Consider the following 18,254-nt stretch of genomic DNA (forward strand, 5'->3'; position numbering starts at 1 on the left):
GAAATATGTCATAGGAAGAATTCTTGCCTTCCTACAGTTGGGGGGTAGAAATGAAGCTAGCTTAAGTACAATTAAGGGTCAAATCTCGGCCTTGTCAGTGTTTTTTCAAAGGCCGCTTGCTGCACATTCTTTGATCCAGGCCTTTATACAAGGGGGTTACTCGTATATCAGAATTGGAAGCTTTCTAATGTAAGGAGCCATGCTTAATTATTCATAAGGATAAGGTGGTGTTGCGTCCTCAACCAACCTTTCTGCCTAAGGTAGCGTCCAGTTTTCCCCTGAACCAAGATGTCTCCCTGCCTTCCTTTTTTCCATATCCTTGTTCTCCAGTGGAAAAATTGTTACATTCTCTCTATGTAGTGAGAGCTGCCAGGGTCTATCTGAAGGTGACAGTTCAGATACAGCAAACCGATGCTTTGTTTGTGCTGCCAGAAGGAATAGGCAGGCAGCATCGAAATCGACTATTTCAAAGTGGATTCGTCCGATTATAATTCAGTCTTATGGTTTGAAAAGGGTTCCGCCTTTTCAAGTTGGAGCGCACTCTCCCTGAGCAGTGAGTGCTTAATGGGTTGTGTATTGCCAAGCCTCTATGACTCAGGTTTGCAAGGCCGGAATTTGGTCGTCCGTTCATGCATTTACTAAATGTTATCACTTGGATGTAAGACGGCAAGAGGATGCCACTTTTGGGCACAGTGTACTGCAGGCAGCAGTATAGGTCCTCACGTCTGATGGCGTCCTTATTTTATTTGTCTCCCTCCCCTCAGTGGCATTGCTTTGGGACATTCCATATAGTAATTACTATGGCTGCTCTGTGTCTCATGGTTTACGATAAAGAAAATAGGATTTTTAACAGCTTACCTGTAAAATCCTTTTCTTGGAGTACATCACGGGACACGGAGGTCCCTCCCCTCTTGTTGGGATACTTCTTGCTTTGCTACAAAAACTGAGGTACTTCCTGTATGAGAGGGGTTATATAGAGGGGGGGACTTCCTGTCTTTGGGTGTGCCAGTGTCCATTTACCCATAGGTGGCATAAAAACTGACATAGTAATTCCTGGGTGTGCCAGTGTCCTGTGATGTACTCCAAGAAAATTATTGTACAGGTAAACTGGTATAAAAATCCTATTTTTATAATTTTAAAAGATTTGAAGAATTTTTGGGCATTGTCCTGCTCTTCACCCTGTTTACCACCTGCTCAGTCAGCAGAAGACTCCTTTCAACGTTGTCTGCTGATTTAGTGAATATTTTGTCATTATCTAAGGTAATAGAATAATACATTAATCTTTTTTTCATGCCAGATAAGGCTTTCTTTTTGCCTTATTGTATTGAAAAAAATAAAATTACAATTAAATTGTTTATATGTATACTGTGTGTGTGTGTGTGTGTGTGTGTGTGTGTGTGTGTGTATATATATACAGTGCCTTGCAAAAGTATTCGGCCCCCTTGAACTTTGCCACATTTCAGGCTTCAAACATAGTTATAAAACGGTTATTTTTTTTTGAAGAATCAACAAGTGGGACACAATCATGAAGTGGAACGAAATTTATTGGATATTTCAAACTTTTTTAACAAATAAAAAACTGAAAAATTGGGCATGCAAAATTATTCAGGCCTCTTAAGTTAATACTTTGTAGAGCCACCTTTTGCTGCGATTACAGCTGTAAGTCGCTTGGGGTATGTCTCTATCAGTTTTGCACATTTAGAGACTGAAATTTTTCCCCATTCCTCCTTGCAAAACAGCTCAAGCTCAGTGAGGTTGGATGGAGAGCGTTTGTGAACAGCAGTTTTCAGTTCTTTCCACAGATTCTTGATTGGATTCAGGTCTGGACTTTGACTTGGCCATTCTAACACCTGGATATGTTTATTTGTGAACCATTCCATTGTAGATTTTGCTTTATGTTTTGGATCATTGTCTTGTTGAAAGACAAATCTCCGTCCCAGTCTCAGGTCTTTTGCAGACTCAATCAGGTTTTCTTCCAGAATGGTCCTGTATTTGGCTCCATCCATCTTCCCATCAATTTTAACCATCTTCCCTGTCCCTGCTGAAGAAAAGCAGGCCAAAACCATGATGCTGCCACCACGTTTGACAGTGGGGATGGTGTGTTCAGGGTGATGAGCTGTGTTGCTTTTACTCCAAACATAACGTTTTGCATTTTTGCCAAAAAGTTCGATTTTGGTTTCATCTGACCAAAGCACCTTCTTCCACATGTTTGGTGTGTCTCCCAGGTGGCTTGTGGCAAACTTTAAACTACACTTTTTATGGATATCTTTAAGAAATGGCTTTCTTCTTGCCACTCTTCCATAAAGGCCAGATTTGTGCAGTATACGACTGATTGTTGTCCTATGGACAGAGTCTCCCACCTCAGCTGTAGATCTCTGCAGTTCATCCAGAGTGATCATGGGCCTCTTGGCTGCATCTCTGATCAGTCTTCTCCTTGTATGAGCTGAAAGTTTAGAGGGACGGCCAGGTCTTCGTAGATTTGCAGTGGTCTGATTCTCCTTCCATTTCAATATTATCGCTTGCACAGTGCTCCTTGGGATGTTTAAAGCTTCTCCACAACAGTATCTCGGACCTGCCTGGTGTGTTCCTTGTTCTTCATGATGCTCTCTGCGCTTCTGAGACTGTCACAGTGCAGGTGCATTTATTCGGAGACTTGATTATACACAGGTGGATTCTATTTATCATCATTAGTCATTTAAGTCAACATTGGATCATTCAGAGATCCTCACTGAACTTCTGGAGAGAGTTTGCTGCACTGAAAGTGAAGGGGCTGAATAATTTTGCACGCCCAATTTTTCAGTTTTTTATTTGTTAAGAGTTTGAAATATCCAATAAATTTCGTTCCACTTCATGATTGTGTCCCACGTGTTGTTGATTCTTCAAAAAAAAATAACAGTTTTATATCTTTATGTTTGAAGCCTGAAATGTGGCAAATATATATATATATATATATATATATATATATATATATATATATATCATACATACACACACATACACTCTCTCACAAGGGAACCGTTGCCAATGGTTACGGCATTAATGATTGTGTGTTGAGTTATTTGCAGGGGACAGCAAATTAACACTGTTATACAAGATGTACATTTACTACTTTACATTGTAGCAAAGTGTAATTTCTTCAGTGTTGTCGCATGAAAAGGACATAATAAAATATTTACAAAAATGTCAGGGGTCTACTCACTTTTGTGAGATACTGTGTGTGTGTGTGTGTGTGTGTGTGTGTGTGTGTGTGTGTGTGTGTGTGTGTGTGTGTATGTGTGTATATATATATATATATATATATATATATATATATATATATATATATATATATATATATATATATATATATACACTAGGCTGTTGCTGATTAAAATTTTCGTGTTCGATTAATCGATTTTTTTTTTATCGATTAATCGACTAATTTCGATTAATTATAACGCACATACAGATCCAGATGAAAGTTAGTTTAACTTTAATTATAAAACGTATCTAGTATATTGACTGTCACTTTATAGTAGGCATCACTTTAGCCAGTCATGCAGACATACCAGAGTGTTTACATTTTCTGGAAGCAGACATGATCGCATTTTATTGACAATATTCTGAAGAACTGAACAGTCTTTCGCACGGAACAGATGTTGCAGATACACAAAGAATTGTCTGCACAAAACTGCTTAGGACAGAAAACAATGGTTATTTTTGCCCCCTTCCCCTGATGGAACCTGATGCATCCTCCTGCTCCACAGATGCAGAGGTACCTCAATCCAATGGGTGCAGTTTGCTTGCATCCAGCAGGGTAAGTGTCACTGTGCAGGCTGTCTGGTGACGTCAAGAATTTTAAATTAATCAAAAAAATGCAAGATTATTCGAGGAATTAATCTCTAATTTCCCCAGCCCTAATATATACATACAGTTGTACCATACAGGACATTTAGTTTTAACCATTGGTTATATGCAACTACCTTCAGGTGATTGGAATCTCTCGTCCAGCTAGCCTCTCTCTAAGTAGCTTACCTTTTTTTCTGTGGAGTTTTTTTTTTCCTCCAAGATGGTTCTCCTATAAAGATTTCTGGCTTCACCTTTTGCAACTTCCTGATCGATTGATTGTTCTGCATGTTCTAGGGTAAAAATTAAAGATCTTGTGCCCTGTACTGTACAGCTAAGAAAACTGGATTTTTGACTTACCAGTAAAATCTATTTCTTTGAGCACAGTACAGTACACAGAGTTCTTCCCTCGGTTTATTATGAGCTTACTTTGGAACAAAACAGAGGGTAGGTGGGACGCCCTATTTAGTGGATGTCCCTGCAGCTTTTATTTTAACCAGTGTCCAGTCAAAGATCCTGTGTGCTGTACTGTCCCCTACTTTTGGGGAGATTCTTATTCACATTCTGTTGCATCTCCAAGATAGGAAGTGAAGCAAAATCTCTACAGTGGGACACAATTAAAAAAAAAAGAAAAAAAACACGAAAGAGGCTTTTACTCTTTTCCACTCTTTTCAAAACAAAAAAAAGTTTAGTTATTACATACTATTTAAAAAATGTTGACCTTTTATAATCCATTTGTGTTTTCATGTTGCCTTGAGATATTTGACATGCTTACTTTCACATTTTCTTTTAGCTAAAATCGGCATACAGCACCCTGATCGAGTAGTGGAGACTAGCACTTTGTCCAGCGTCCCCCCTCCAGATGTCACCTATACTTTGTCTCTCCCCTGTTCTATTATTGACAGGGGGTTGCTTTCTGCTTTGCAGCTTGAAGCTATTGTATATGCCTGCCAGGTAAGCATGAGCTGTAGACCGACAACTGGATTTTTCTTTTTTACTACATTGTTCTTAATATCTTATGTATGTTCTGCTGTGTTCCTCAGCAACATGAAGTTATCCTACCTAGCGGACAGAGAGCTGGATTTCTGATTGGAGATGGTGCTGGTGTCGGAAAGGGGCGTACTGTTGCTGGCATTATCCTAGAGAACTACCGAAGGGGAAGAAAAAAAGCTCTGTGGTAAGATCTGCATTTTTATTTTTTTTGCTTCTCGTTCAGTTGCAAATGTTTTAAGTTCTTACTGGTTAGTTGCCACTTCACATCACCTGGTGGTTGGCTTCCTGTTAGAGGTCCAAATCCACTGGCAGTATAGATGTGAGATTTGCATTTTGAAGTGGTTGTTTTAGTACTTATTTCCAAATAGATTTATGTACTGCTTTATTTCACCTTTCTTGATATTCCTCTCCATGCTTGAGAGTATTTGCATATTTTACTAATACCTTTTTATTCCACAGGTTTAGTGTATCCAATGACCTGCGCTGTGATTCAGAGCGTGATTTGCGTGATATTGATGCCAGTTGTATTCCAGTACATGCCCTCAGCAAGGTGAGCTATCTGTTATCATTCTAAAACATATCAACATACCAACATTACATGTCGATCAAGTTTTCAATATTTCCTTCTTTGAGAGACCACTGGCAAGCTGAATCATCCACCAACATTTATCTAAAAGGGTCTGATGTCCAGATCTTTTCAAATGAGTTCTCAGGTACACCAGGGCTTTACAAATTTGCTTTGAATCTAGGAGCCAGCTAAAAAAGTTAGGAGGCGGTTTTCTTTTTTTAGCGTAGCGTGGGTTGTCAGCGCCCAGGGCAAGGCAAATAATTTGCGCACCCTGTGCCCCCCACCCGTAACTCTTATAGCAGAGCAGCCAGCCAATAACCCCACTGTAATGACATTATAGGCTGACTGGAAAGAATGACAATAAAAACCTGTTATAGGGAGAACTCCTTATTATGCTTATTGCCCTCTCAGCAATTTTCACAAATCTCACCCCCCCCCAACCCCCACAGCTCTCACATGTTCACAAATCCCCCCTTCCCCCCCAGAGTGCCGGTGTGTGAAGAAGTAAAAAAAAGTTAAAGCAGACATGCAAAAATCAACACGTATATGATACCTTGAAATGCCTTTATTGCAGTTTTATAAATGGCTTGCCTTCTTTTTTTTCACAGATCAAATATGGAGACACATCTGCCTCTGAAGGTGTCCTATTTGCCACGTATTCAGCACTTATTGGTGAGAGTCAGGCTGGAGGTCAACACCGTACACGAATTAAACAAATACGAGACTGGTGTGGTGAGAATTTTGATGGAGTGGTATCCTTTATGCATAAAAACTCATATACTTCTATGACCCCAATAGGATAACGTGGTGCTAAGTAAATGCTAATAAGTTTGGTATAATATAAAGAAAAGTAAACACTTCCTGACTTTTATGGGATCTTTCTTGCATGCATTTATCTTTACACGTTTAGGGGAATGTACCATATCCATTTCTGCCCTGTTACATTACCTCATTCTGAGTTCTATTTTTTGTGTTAGTAAACCCAAAACAGTAAAAAACAGTCTGTATATGCAGTAAAGCATGCTTGTTATACTCACTGTGGAACCAGTGGGGTTAATCCTCTGCATTGCGTTTTAAAAGGCTGTTTAATCCTGTCTCCTCTGATCCTCTCCTCCTTCCACAGTCCCCAATATGTTTCCTGATAATACAGAGCCAGGGGTCAGGCTGCACATGCTCAGTTTGGTGTGTATTGCTAGAGAATTTTTATTTATTTTTTCTTGGAGGGGGCCATGTGATCAACACAAGGCCAATCGCTGTTGTCCAGATAGAGGGTCAGGGGTCCTGCAACCTGATAGGACAGCCAGTGCAGCATGAACTCCTCCTACAAGCTTTATCCAAACACTGATAGAAGTCACAAGATTGTTATATGCTGCTCATATGAAAGTATATTTTGCATTTTAGATTTACTAAAATAATTGCATTTTCATCTTCTGTGTACTGTGGGAGACCAAATATAGTGAATGCAGGGGAGTCCCGAATTTAATAACGCTTTAAAATCTCCTTATGTATATTTTTTGTATTGCAGTCTCCTCAACCGGGGGCCTCTTCTTCCCTGACTCTCCTCTCATCCTCCACCTTTTTTAGCACCCATTCTCGCTCTATTTAATAAATGTTTCTGGTGATTCTGCTAGATTAACTGTTTCTCTGTCATTATCTGGATGGGCTCTCCCCAGCACCCCCTCCCCTACCGACTGTTCTGACCAGCCTGTTTCTATTACCTAATTCATCTGATTCATAAGATGTGGTTATAAAGTGACACACTGGAAAATTTCTTTTTCGATAGGATGCAGTCACACCATGTCTTATATACTGAATCATGTTGCTGCTCTTTAGTCGGTATTAAAGTGATTGTAAAGTCTTGTTTAAAAAATAAATAACAAATATGTTATCCTTACCTCCTCTGTGCAGTTGCTTTTGCACAGAGCAGCCTACATCCTCCTCTTCCCGGGTCCCTCTTTGCTGCTCCTGGCCCCTCCCTCCTATTCGCATGCCCCCACTGTCAGAAGCTTCCTATGGGGCACTGGAGCTGAGTCACAGCTGAGTGTCCAATCGGACACAGAGCCCAACCTGGCCCTGCCCCCTCTCTCCTCTGATTGGCTGACTGACAGCCGTGGGAGCCAATAGCGCCACTGCTGTGTCTTAGTCAATCAGGACAAATATCCCGCTTACACATTCGTGGACATCGCTGGAGAGAGATGGGGCTTGGGTAAGTAATTAGGGGGTGCTGGGGAGGCTGCTAAACACAAGTTTTTTTTATCTTATTGCATAGAATGCATTTAGATAAAAAAAAACTTCTGCGTTTACAACTCCTTTTAACTCCAGTTGCAAATAAAAAAAAAAGGCCATTTTCCTCCTTATATCTGACTCGTATCAGTCTTCTTCCTCTCATTCCCTTTCCATAGATCCCAAGCTGGCCTCCCCTGATCTTCAAGTCCCTTTTCTGTACATCTTGTACCCTCTTAATAACAGAGCTACCATTAAAATAACTTCTTTTAGCCACATTCCCCCTTTTTTTGACCACACGTGTCATGTCTCTGCTGTACCCTAAGATGCGTTATCTGCCCCATCTCTCCAGCATCAGCTCCCATCCCTACACAGACATTACTTTTCCCTCCCATTAATCCCTACCCCTTTCTTGTTTATGATAAGATCCTGTCCCCCACCAATTTCTGTAAAAATGTGTTCCTACCCCTACTTCCTCCTCCTCCTCCCCCATCCCTCCATCTTTAGCTACAAAACATGGAAGAATGAATCACTATTATTGTAAAATGATGTTTATGTATAGGTGTCCACGCATATTTCTTTTGAGCCAAAACTGTGAAAAATGGGACTGTGTTATGGCAGGTTTCAATTATTCGTTGTCCTACACTCCAAAGACATGCTGGTAGGTTAATTAGATCCTGTCCAAATTGGCACAGTATATATGTGTACGACTGTGTGTCCCAAGCGTGTCAAGATCCTACGGGGTAAGTGACCGCACCAGCCAGGAAGACACTGTCTGCAAAAAGCGCCTAGAGCCGATTCAGTTTGCATGTGTAGCGCTATATAAGTCACTCATTCATTCAGCTATCAAAATTTTCTCAGAGCTGCTTCAAATAAGCATCTGATACAGGTTAGAAAATATTTGATCTCGTTCAATGATGTAGCTTGTTTGCTATCTCAAGCAATTTTATTTTTTACTAATGTAATCTTTTTCAGCACTCTTTAAAAAACTGATCAAGTGGAAAGCATGCATAGTTAGGAATAAAATCTGAATTTTCTCTTTAGAATGCAATCGGCAATATGAAAGTAAGTGTGTGTGTGTGTGTGTGTGTGTGTGTCAAGCTCACTGGGTGCACATTTTTCTTCTATGTTTCTTCCTTGACTTTTGCATTTGTAGATTGTGTTTGATGAATGTCACAAAGCCAAGAATGCCTCCTGCACCAAAATGGGTCGTGCAGTACTAGAGCTTCAGAACAATTTACCTTTGGCACGAGTGGTATATGCTAGTGCCACGGGTGAGTTATATATTTTATTTTTTCTATTCTTTATATAGTATTACACGAGACAACTCGTACACACTTTCTGGTGCAACTCAACAAGTCCATATTTTTCACTGAATAGCTTCACTTTCCTTGTAACTCTGTTATCACAGGTGCATCCGAGCCCAAGAATATGATCTATATGAGTCGGTTGGGTATCTGGGGAGAGGGCACGTCCTTTAGCACTTTTGATGAGTTCTTGCACGCTATTGAGAAAAGGTATTCTCTTCACAACACGGCTTAATGGCTTGTTCATTGGGTGACCTTAAATCTATACCTTCATGTCAGATAATGTACATTTTATTTCTATTTAATTGAGTTTTGCCCCTTTTGTTTTGTTATAACAGATTTCAACTTTCTTTTTTAGGGGTGTGGGTGCCATGGAGATAGTTGCCATGGATATGAAAGTGAGCGGCATGTACATTGCAAGGCAGCTGAGCTTCACAGGTGTCAACTTCAGAATTGAGGAAATCCCCTTAAATGAATCTTATAAACAGATGTATAACCGAGCAGCCCTGCTGGTAAGAATCAATTAAATATGATAGTTGGATGAATCAAACAGGGAGAATATGGAATGTGCAAAAAAAAATGATTCAGTGATGGTGGTGAAAGTTTCCCTATTCCTCTTCAAGGACAGCACTAAACAGAGGATTCCTCCCACTTAAAAAATGACATTTGGGCACATATTAAAACTTTCACAAATCCAATATACAGCTCCTCAGTTTTCGATTTTTTCCCCCAGCCTGTCTGTTACAGGTATACAGAATTATCCCTTTTGTAAGTAGCCATAATGCTGGGCATTGATCTGACCTGCGGATGGTAGGCAGCCTAAAACAAAAAAACTCTAAATCTACTTGCAGCCACATTCAAAGACTAACCTTTTCTAACCCTGTAAAGCATAAATCGCTATACATACCTTTCCTGAAGCTGCTCTGGTTCCACGCTGAGCTGTCAGCAGCAGGTTCTCTATTGGATTGTGCAGGAGAGACGGCTGACAACAGAAGCCCCATAGTAACTCTGAGTGATGTCACTTTCCAGGCATTACCCAGCCAACGTCGGCTGTCTCCTGCACAAGGCTTCCGTCACTGGAGACTGGACCGGATCGGCTTCAGAAAAGGTATGTATAGCGATTTCTGTTTTACAGGGCCAGATGGGTTAGTCTTAGAATGTGGCTGCCAGTAGATTTAGAGATATTAGTTTTAGACTGAGTTTTCACTTTAACATCAATTCTGTAGAAGAAAGCAGAATCAGAAACACATTTGGGTACTCCTACTACATTATTTTCTAATTTCTGTTCTTAACAGTACATTTTGTTCCCCAAATGTGCTTAATTTTACAGTCTATATTTATCTCTCTAACCACTTGAAACTGTACAAAAATACCTTTCACAAGCTCTGAGTAAAAGGTTGAAAATAACTATTGTATTATACCTAGTCTACGCTACACAGCTATTTTATAATTAATTAATATTTAAGGCACTTCTTTCTTTTCAAATATATAAAAAAAAGGGAGTTTATACTTGCCTGTTCTGTGCAAGGATATTGCACATTTAGAACCACTTTAAAATTAAGGTAAAGTTAAAAAAAAAATTTACCTTGATGTATTCCATCACCCCCCTTTCCCGAGTGCTCAATTGACTCTCACTGCTGTGAATCAAAGGCTGTGAGGAGGGAGCGGGTGGGGAAGAGCCTCAGTGTGTGTGTCTATGGATGCACACAACCCGGCTTGGGACTGGGTCCACACGACTGCCCTCATACCAAGTGGTTTGCTATGGGGGCGGATGGTGAATAGGAGTGACAGTGCCATTGGGGAACCCCAGAAGAGGAGGTTCGGGGCTGTTCTGTGCAATACCATTGCACAGAACAGGCAAGTATAACATGTTTTTTATTTTTATGAAAAAAAATATTGACTTTAGGAACTCTTTTAAAGTGGAGTTCCACCCAAAAATGGAACCTACCACTTATCCAGTTTCTCCCTGTCTAATACAGGTATTTTCCCCCACTTCTGGCGAAAGATTGCCACAGAATCTGCTGCGATCTACGCCATGTCCCGCCCCTCCTCTGTCCCCTCTGCTGTTTTCTGGGAGAGACCTATTTTTCACAGCTCCCAGAAGACAGCAGGGACCAGTTGGAATGCACAACTTGCGCATGCGCACCAGGGTACCAAGCTGTGAAGCCGCAAGGCTTCACTTTTTGATTCCCTTACTGAAGATGCCAGCGCCTGCACCTGGAGCCGAGGGACAGGTCAGCTTCGGGTAAGGACATTGCGGATGCCCTGGACAGGTAAGTTTCCTTTATTTTAAAAGTCAGCAGCTGCAGTATTTTTACTTTTAAGTCCAAGGCAAATTGCTTTATTATAGCATAAGACAACACGGGAGCATTATAGATTTTGTGAGTTGCTGTCAGTAATTTGGGAATCGTGTATTGATTTGAAAGATATAGGCATTCTACTGTGGAACGTGAAGCGGGATTCATTGGTTGTAACATTCATAGTCCTTGGAATGCTTTTGTGGGATGTAGAGTTATTTGGTAAATCATGTTTCACAGTGTGATATTCTGAATTCTTGATAACATTCATTGTAATTCTCATCATTGTTATCTGTTCTTAGTGGGCAGAAGCACTGACTGTTTTCCAAACGGCGGCTGATTGGCTAGGATTGGAATCTCGGAAATCTCTTTGGGCTCAATTCTGGTCATCTCATCAGAGATTCTTTAAGTACTTGTGTATAGCCGCTAAAGTTCAGCGGTTGGTTACGTTGGCTCACCAGGAGCTTTCCAAAGGCAAGGTTAGTAAATGTAAAACACTTTAAAGGCGATTTAAAATGTTTTATTTATATTTTGCTTTTTCTATTGTCTGTCATGCAATGAAATCCTGGCCCCTAAACCCAGCCATAGATGGTATCATTTTCTTTTCTGTAACCACGGGTTGCATGAAACAAATTGATTGATTCCTCCATCACAGTCAGTATTGATGGGGGAATCCCTCCTGCAGCGCTATTGTGTTCTCCCGGCGGGAGGAGCTGTCCCTGCTGGGAGAACACACAGTGATAATTGCTAGCGGCTATAGCCACGGGCAATAATCGCATGGAAAATGCGACATCCTGGTTGTTCTCAGGTTGATCAATGGTACAATCAGTCTGCCCATAGATGGTTTGAATCTCGGACTGTCCCTGCTGAACCAGCCAAGATTCGAACCATCTATGGGCAGCTTAATGGACTGACTTGGGATTAAAGGACAAATGCCATTTGTTGCCCAGCTATCACAATTTGTTTTTCTCTCACCTTATCCACAGGAGGTTTAAAATGTTGTCAGTTTATTTGTATTTTTAAAAGGACTTTCAGATTCCTCAGCTTTCACTTCCTGTTGGGTCATCTCCCAGAAGCCTTAATTGCCTTGTTGCATTAGAGAAGAGGTTGTGATAAGAGGTTGTGATCGAGTGTGTTCACCACTCTGGACCACACCACCTTCATTACAATACTACCTTCCACCACTTCCTATACAATCTCCTTTAGATCTCCCATCATCTATGTGGTACAAGGGCCTGACTGATTTGATACAAATTGAATGGATTGTTCAGGTGTTTCCTCCTATTCCATAGTTCTGGTAAATCTATAGGAAATTGTACAGATTGTAATCGAATTGCATAGTGTATGGCCAATTTTATACAAGTACATAGGAGGGAGTGGGCGGAGACGCTCAGTTGTCAGGCCTCATTCACATCTCCACATAGCAAAAACTTGGATTCGCATATGCATTTGTTTTGAGTGCTTTGGAACCTTTTCACTCGTCACGCATAGGGCAGCCCATTCACTCGAATGGGCTGCCCTACACCCAACAATCGGCTTAGAGAAGCTCCAGAATGTTTTTTGGAGTGCGTTACCGCCGTTTTTGATACATTTGCTGCACTTGGTGAGCCTTTAACATGCAATGACAACACAAACACATGGCATGTTCTCAGAATCAAAGAAAGCTTTTTATTTTTCTGCAATGAGGTACATTATGGTTATATTGGTACATAGGGAAGCTGGATTTTAGGAAACAAAAAAAGCTGAACTGACCTTTTAAATTATCTGTCCTGCTTCCTTCTTGAGGGATCTGACACTCGTCAACTGGGTCGTGTAGGCTTTATTGAAACCTGTGTGCATGACCTCCTAAATGCATGTTGACAGTTGTATGTTCTTTCACATTTGTAAGGTTTTTCTCTGTCAAAATCATTTTTTTTATTCACCTGAATTTTTTCAAGGTATATGTAGTGTGAACTGACTACATAGAAAATATGTTTTAAAGGTTCCTGTGGTAAAACAATGCATTTAACTGCAGATAACTTTTTGGGTATGTGCTGTGTGATCTAGCAAACAGAAGGAAAGTTTAGGACTGATTATATTTTTTGACTGTTAAGACTGATTGGCTGACTGTGAGTTAACCCCATCTATTGACAATAATCTATTTTGTTATTGGAGAAGTATGGGAATTTTTTTGGGGGGGGGGGGGGGGTCATACTTACCAAGGTGGATGCAGCATCGGTCTCCCGCCGGCTCTAAAACTAAGAACCGAGTGATCAAACACCACTGATTGCTTGGTTCTTAGAGCTCCCTGAGCAGGGAGCTGGTGACTGTCAGTCACTGGCTCTCTTCTCTGACCCCCGCCCCACACTTACCGAAACGCTAGGCTGTAGAAGGGGCAGGAGCGGCCGGCTTAGGCCCTCAGAGGCTGAGCCGGGTTGCCGGTCCAGGCATGTGGGCGAGTCACGACCAAATGGATTGTGATTTTTCCCGAGCCTGGATCGGCTCAGTGACATCAGCCAACAGTGGGCTTCAGCCCACTGTCTGCTGAAAATGGGTCACAGGATTACAGAACGAACTGCACACCTGTGAATCCACAGGAGCAGTACAGGCAAACGAACTTTAGCTGTACTTCTCTTTAAATGTAAAAATAGACACATTTTTAATTTGCATGTACAAATTAACTTTAAAACCAGGCCAATTCTAACATTTCCCACATACATGTTAATATCTGCATTTTTTGGTAGAAAATTGCTTAGAAATTAAGTATTCTTATAAAGCAGGTTCTTTCCTGCGACATTCAGCGGATGACTTTACGGTTGCAGGCCTTGGTTGGATCCTCAGTCTCCAAAAATCAGCATTAAACTCTACTCACCTCTTGGAGTACCTAGGCCTAGTTCTGGATAGGGCTCCAGTTCGAGTGTCATTTCATTCAGCAAAAAAAATCTTATGGCTGAGATCTTAGACATGGGCATTCCTGTCCTGTTGTCCACCTTCTGTGCGGTTTTAACTCCATTTATTTCAGGTTGTTAAAATAGCATCTTGGCTGTTTTGGACAAGCAGACTTCTTTTTTTAGATCGAACCGTGCCTCTGTCAGTGGAGGCCAGACCTCTAATATTGCGGACATCCAATTTAGTGCTGGAGCACCTATTGGCTTGGACAGTGCTCACAACAGAGGCCAGCCTTTTGTGCTGGAAAACTGTGCGAAAGTACAGGAATTTCAGTTGATGAAGGAATCCTGGCTTCCTATTAACGTTTTGGAACTATTCACTATTCTCCTTGATCTTAAGAAGAGGACAATCTGCTTTCAAGGACTGTCGACACGGGTTCAGTCAAATGGCATGGCTGTGGCTTACATCAAATAGGGTGGGATCAGACGTCAAATAACTAAATGAGAAGCAGCCGTGTCAGCTGTACACATTCCAGGTATGGTCCTCCCATCCAGTTAAGTTTTGGGATCATTTCCAAAGATGGGGAGTGCAGGATGTTGATCTCCTAGTATCACAATTTGTGTTTCCATTGTGGCACGGTGGACTTTTTGGTGCTTTTTTTTTTTTTTCTTTCTTTAAAGCTACTCCATTGCCTGGTCCACCAGATGTAGTCTGAGTGTGTTCTATTGATACTTGTGGCCTCAATATGGCCAAAAAGAATGCAGTACGCAAACAGCTTCTGGTCGAAGGCCAGTGGCAATTTGCAGACCGCTTGCATCAAATTTCTCGGGGTCTGATATTCCATCCTGCTTCTTGGTCGCTCTCTTGACGACCTGGTTATTGAAGCCTAGGTCCTGAGAGTCTGGGTCTTGGTGAGTTAGTCATTCCTATGCTTTAGGTGACATAAGGAGAATCTCGCATGGGCTTCTTGCATCTCGTTGTGTCAAGTTGTGGTTTGGGCTATTTGGCCATAGATAAAGGTTTTTCCTTTCTGGTGACAGTTCATTCTGCTAGATCCGTCAGTTCATTCAGCATCAAGCTTCTGTGTTGCAGATTTGTAAAGCTGCCATCTGGCCTTAAGTTCATACACTTACTACGTTTTACCGGGTGGACGTTTAGGCATCATCTGATTCTGCTTTTGGTCACAAGGTGCTTCAGGCTGCTGTTTGAATTGATTAATAGGGGGTTTCATTGCTGGTGGTGTTGCTATTTTACCCGCCTCTAATGCATGGAACTGCACAGGTTAATGCAAGAAATCTGTCTGTAGTGTGAGAACTACATTTTCCCGTGAAGAAATTGCATATCCTACAATGCCTGATTCTCTGTCTAGTGCTATTGCAGGGAAGAGCTGCACAGTAATAGATCTGACGCACACAAACAGGCAGAGCATTCACCCACAGACAGAGCTAACCATGCTCCTATAGCACGCCCACATTTGTGATGTGACACAGAGTGGATTTAAATGCTTTGTGAGTCACAACAGGAAGTCCACTTGTCTAATGGGGTCAGGATAGCTGTAGCAATACATTTACATGGGGGAAATCAATCAGCAATGACATCACAAACTGCAACCACAACATGTGAGCTCATCATTACAAGGTAAGGCAAACAGCACAAGGAGTATAACAACATTACAACCTATTAAAATGACTGCTCAGAGGAAGGTTTGTTCTAAAATATAGATACCCACATTCCTAGTATCATTATGGAAACAGAGGATGAGGTGGGGCAGCAAGATTTTATTGGTACCGTCATAGGACATTACAACGTTTTTTTTTTTTTTTTTAACAAATTTATTTATGTACATGTAATCAACAATACAGTATACAAATCTATCTGGACATAAAAAACATACACCTGGAAAGCTAAAAGTTTGACGGCCTACACTACTATATCTTCTCTGGAGTAGCTTCCAAGATAGAAGTGACCCCATTGTTGGGGGTGTAGTAGCTGTCAAGAGGGATAAATCTGTATTTTGTATGTCTAGCTGAATTTTTATACTGTGTTGTTGATAGACCTGAGGAGAGGAGGATTGAGGCTGCTTTGTACAACACCATTGCATAGAGCAGATAAGTGTGACATATTTTTTATTATAGTGAAAAAAAAATGCAAGCTTTACAATCACAGGACAGAGGAATTTCAGTTTGTAACAAAATCATCTGCCCTTACTCCAGAGGAGACGGCTAAAAATGCTGGGAGTGTTTTTCAAAGTGATTTCAACTTGGGTATTGTGAAAACACAGAAGGAACAGTCTTTTCAAAAATATTAAGTATTGTAAAGTAATTTTAATGAATGACATGTTTTATTTCTTTACAGTGTATTGTAATTGGTTTGCAATCTACCGGGGAGGCTAGAACTCGGGAAGTGATGGATGAAAACGATGGTCATCTTGACCACTTTGTGTCTGCTGCAGAGTGAGTATGATATGCGACCATAAAGCGTTGTATAGTATATTCAGCAACAGAGTAAGCGTAAAAATTTAACTTTTTTATGCACAACAACATACGCTGCAATAGGGCAGCCCACTCACTAAAATTGAGCCAAAGAGAAGTGCTTATCCATGTAAACCATGTATAGCATAGTAACACATGGCTAATTATGTAAAACACTTTTATCGAGGCGCGTTTGATTGCTATTAAGGAACCATTAGCAAGGTGCGTTGGACTGCTATTAAGAAACCCTTGGACACGCGCGGTGGAATGCTATTAGAAATAAGTGGCACTGCAGCACTACTACAATTAGGGCACTCAATTTGTGCACTAGGGGAATGTACTCAATTTTGCACACCTTCCTCCGCAACACAGACGTGTCCCTAAACATACAAATCCAATTCCAAAAAAAAAATTGTGTAAACACTACATGAAAAATAGAATGCAATGATTTGCCAACCTCATAAACCCATATTTTATTCACAATACAAAATAGAAAACATAACAAATGTTTAAACTAAGAAAATGTACCATTTCATTTTTATATATATTTTTTTATATATATATATTTATATATATATATATATATATATATATATATATATATATATATATATATATATATATATATATATATATATATATATATATTGTGTGTGTGTGTGTATATGTAATTTTGAAATTGATGGCAGCAACATGTCTCATAAAAGTTTGGGACAGGGTCATGTTCACCATAGTGTAGCATCCCCTCTTCTTTTAACCACTTAAGACCCGGACCATTATGCAGGTTAAGGACCTTGCCCCTTTTTGCGATTTGGCACTGCGCCGCTTTAACTGACAATCGTGCGCCGTGGCTCCCAAACAAATAGAGCTTTCTTTTGGTGGTATTTGATCACCTCTGCGGTTTTTATTTTTTGCGCTATAAACAAAAATAGAGCGACAATTTTGAATTTTTTGTTCCTCAGTTTAGGCCGATACGTATTCTTCTACCTATTTTTGATTAAAAAAAAATCGCAATAAACGTTTATCAATTGGTTTTCGCAAAATTTATAGCGTTTACAAAATAGGGGATAGTTTTATGGCATTTTTATTAAGTTTTTTTTTACTAGTAATTGTGGCGATCATCGATTTTTTTCGTGACTGCGACATTATGGCACATCGGACACTATTGACAAATTTTTGGGACCATTGTGATTTTCACAGCGAAAAATTGCTATAAAAATGCACTGAATACTGTGAAAATTACAATGGCAGTTTAGGAGTTAACCACTAGGGGGGGGCTAAAGGGTTAAGTGTGCCCTAAGGGAGTAATTCTTACTGTAGGGGGGCGGGGCTGTAGGTGTGAGGTCACTGATCGTCGTTCCCTATATCAGGGAACAGATGATCAGTGTCACTGCCACACAGAAGAACGGGGAAGGTGTGTTTACACACGCCTCTCCCCGTTCTTCAGCTCCTGTGACCGATCGCGGGACACCGGCGGCGATCGGTCACTGATCGTCGTTCCCTATATCAGGGAACTGATCGTCGTTCCCTATATCAGGGAACAGATGATCAGTGTCACTGCCACACAGAAGAACGGGGAAGGTGTGTTTACACACGCCTCTCCCCGTTCTTCAGCTCCTGTGACCGATCGCGGGACACCGGCGGCGATCGGGTGCGTTCACAGAGCTTCGCACCGGGTTGCGAGCGTGTCGCTGGCAGCGCG

The 18,254-nt window shown here is 40.9% G+C and overlaps 1 protein-coding gene across 6 annotated transcripts in view; it reads left to right on the forward strand.

Annotated features, from left to right (window-relative positions):
* Positions 1 to 18,254, forward strand: part of SBNO2 (strawberry notch homolog 2) — a 149,208-nt gene that overhangs the window by 95,291 nt on the left and 35,663 nt on the right. For all 6 annotated transcript variants that reach the window (XM_040323911.1, XM_040323933.1, XM_040323919.1 and 3 more), the window contains 9 exons: positions 4,619 to 4,779; positions 4,869 to 5,002; positions 5,278 to 5,368; positions 5,995 to 6,138; positions 8,766 to 8,883; positions 9,021 to 9,126; positions 9,275 to 9,428; positions 11,516 to 11,692; positions 16,437 to 16,534. In XM_040323911.1, the coding sequence (XP_040179845.1) occupies positions 4,619 to 4,779; positions 4,869 to 5,002; positions 5,278 to 5,368; positions 5,995 to 6,138; positions 8,766 to 8,883; positions 9,021 to 9,126; positions 9,275 to 9,428; positions 11,516 to 11,692; positions 16,437 to 16,534 (1,183 nt within the window). The remainder of the gene's footprint in view (positions 1 to 4,618; positions 4,780 to 4,868; positions 5,003 to 5,277; positions 5,369 to 5,994; positions 6,139 to 8,765; positions 8,884 to 9,020; positions 9,127 to 9,274; positions 9,429 to 11,515; positions 11,693 to 16,436; positions 16,535 to 18,254) is intronic.

Source organism: Rana temporaria, chromosome 1 (genome assembly GCF_905171775.1).
Source record: "Rana temporaria chromosome 1, aRanTem1.1, whole genome shotgun sequence".
In the NCBI taxonomy this organism is placed as follows: Eukaryota; Metazoa; Chordata; class Amphibia; order Anura; family Ranidae; genus Rana; species Rana temporaria.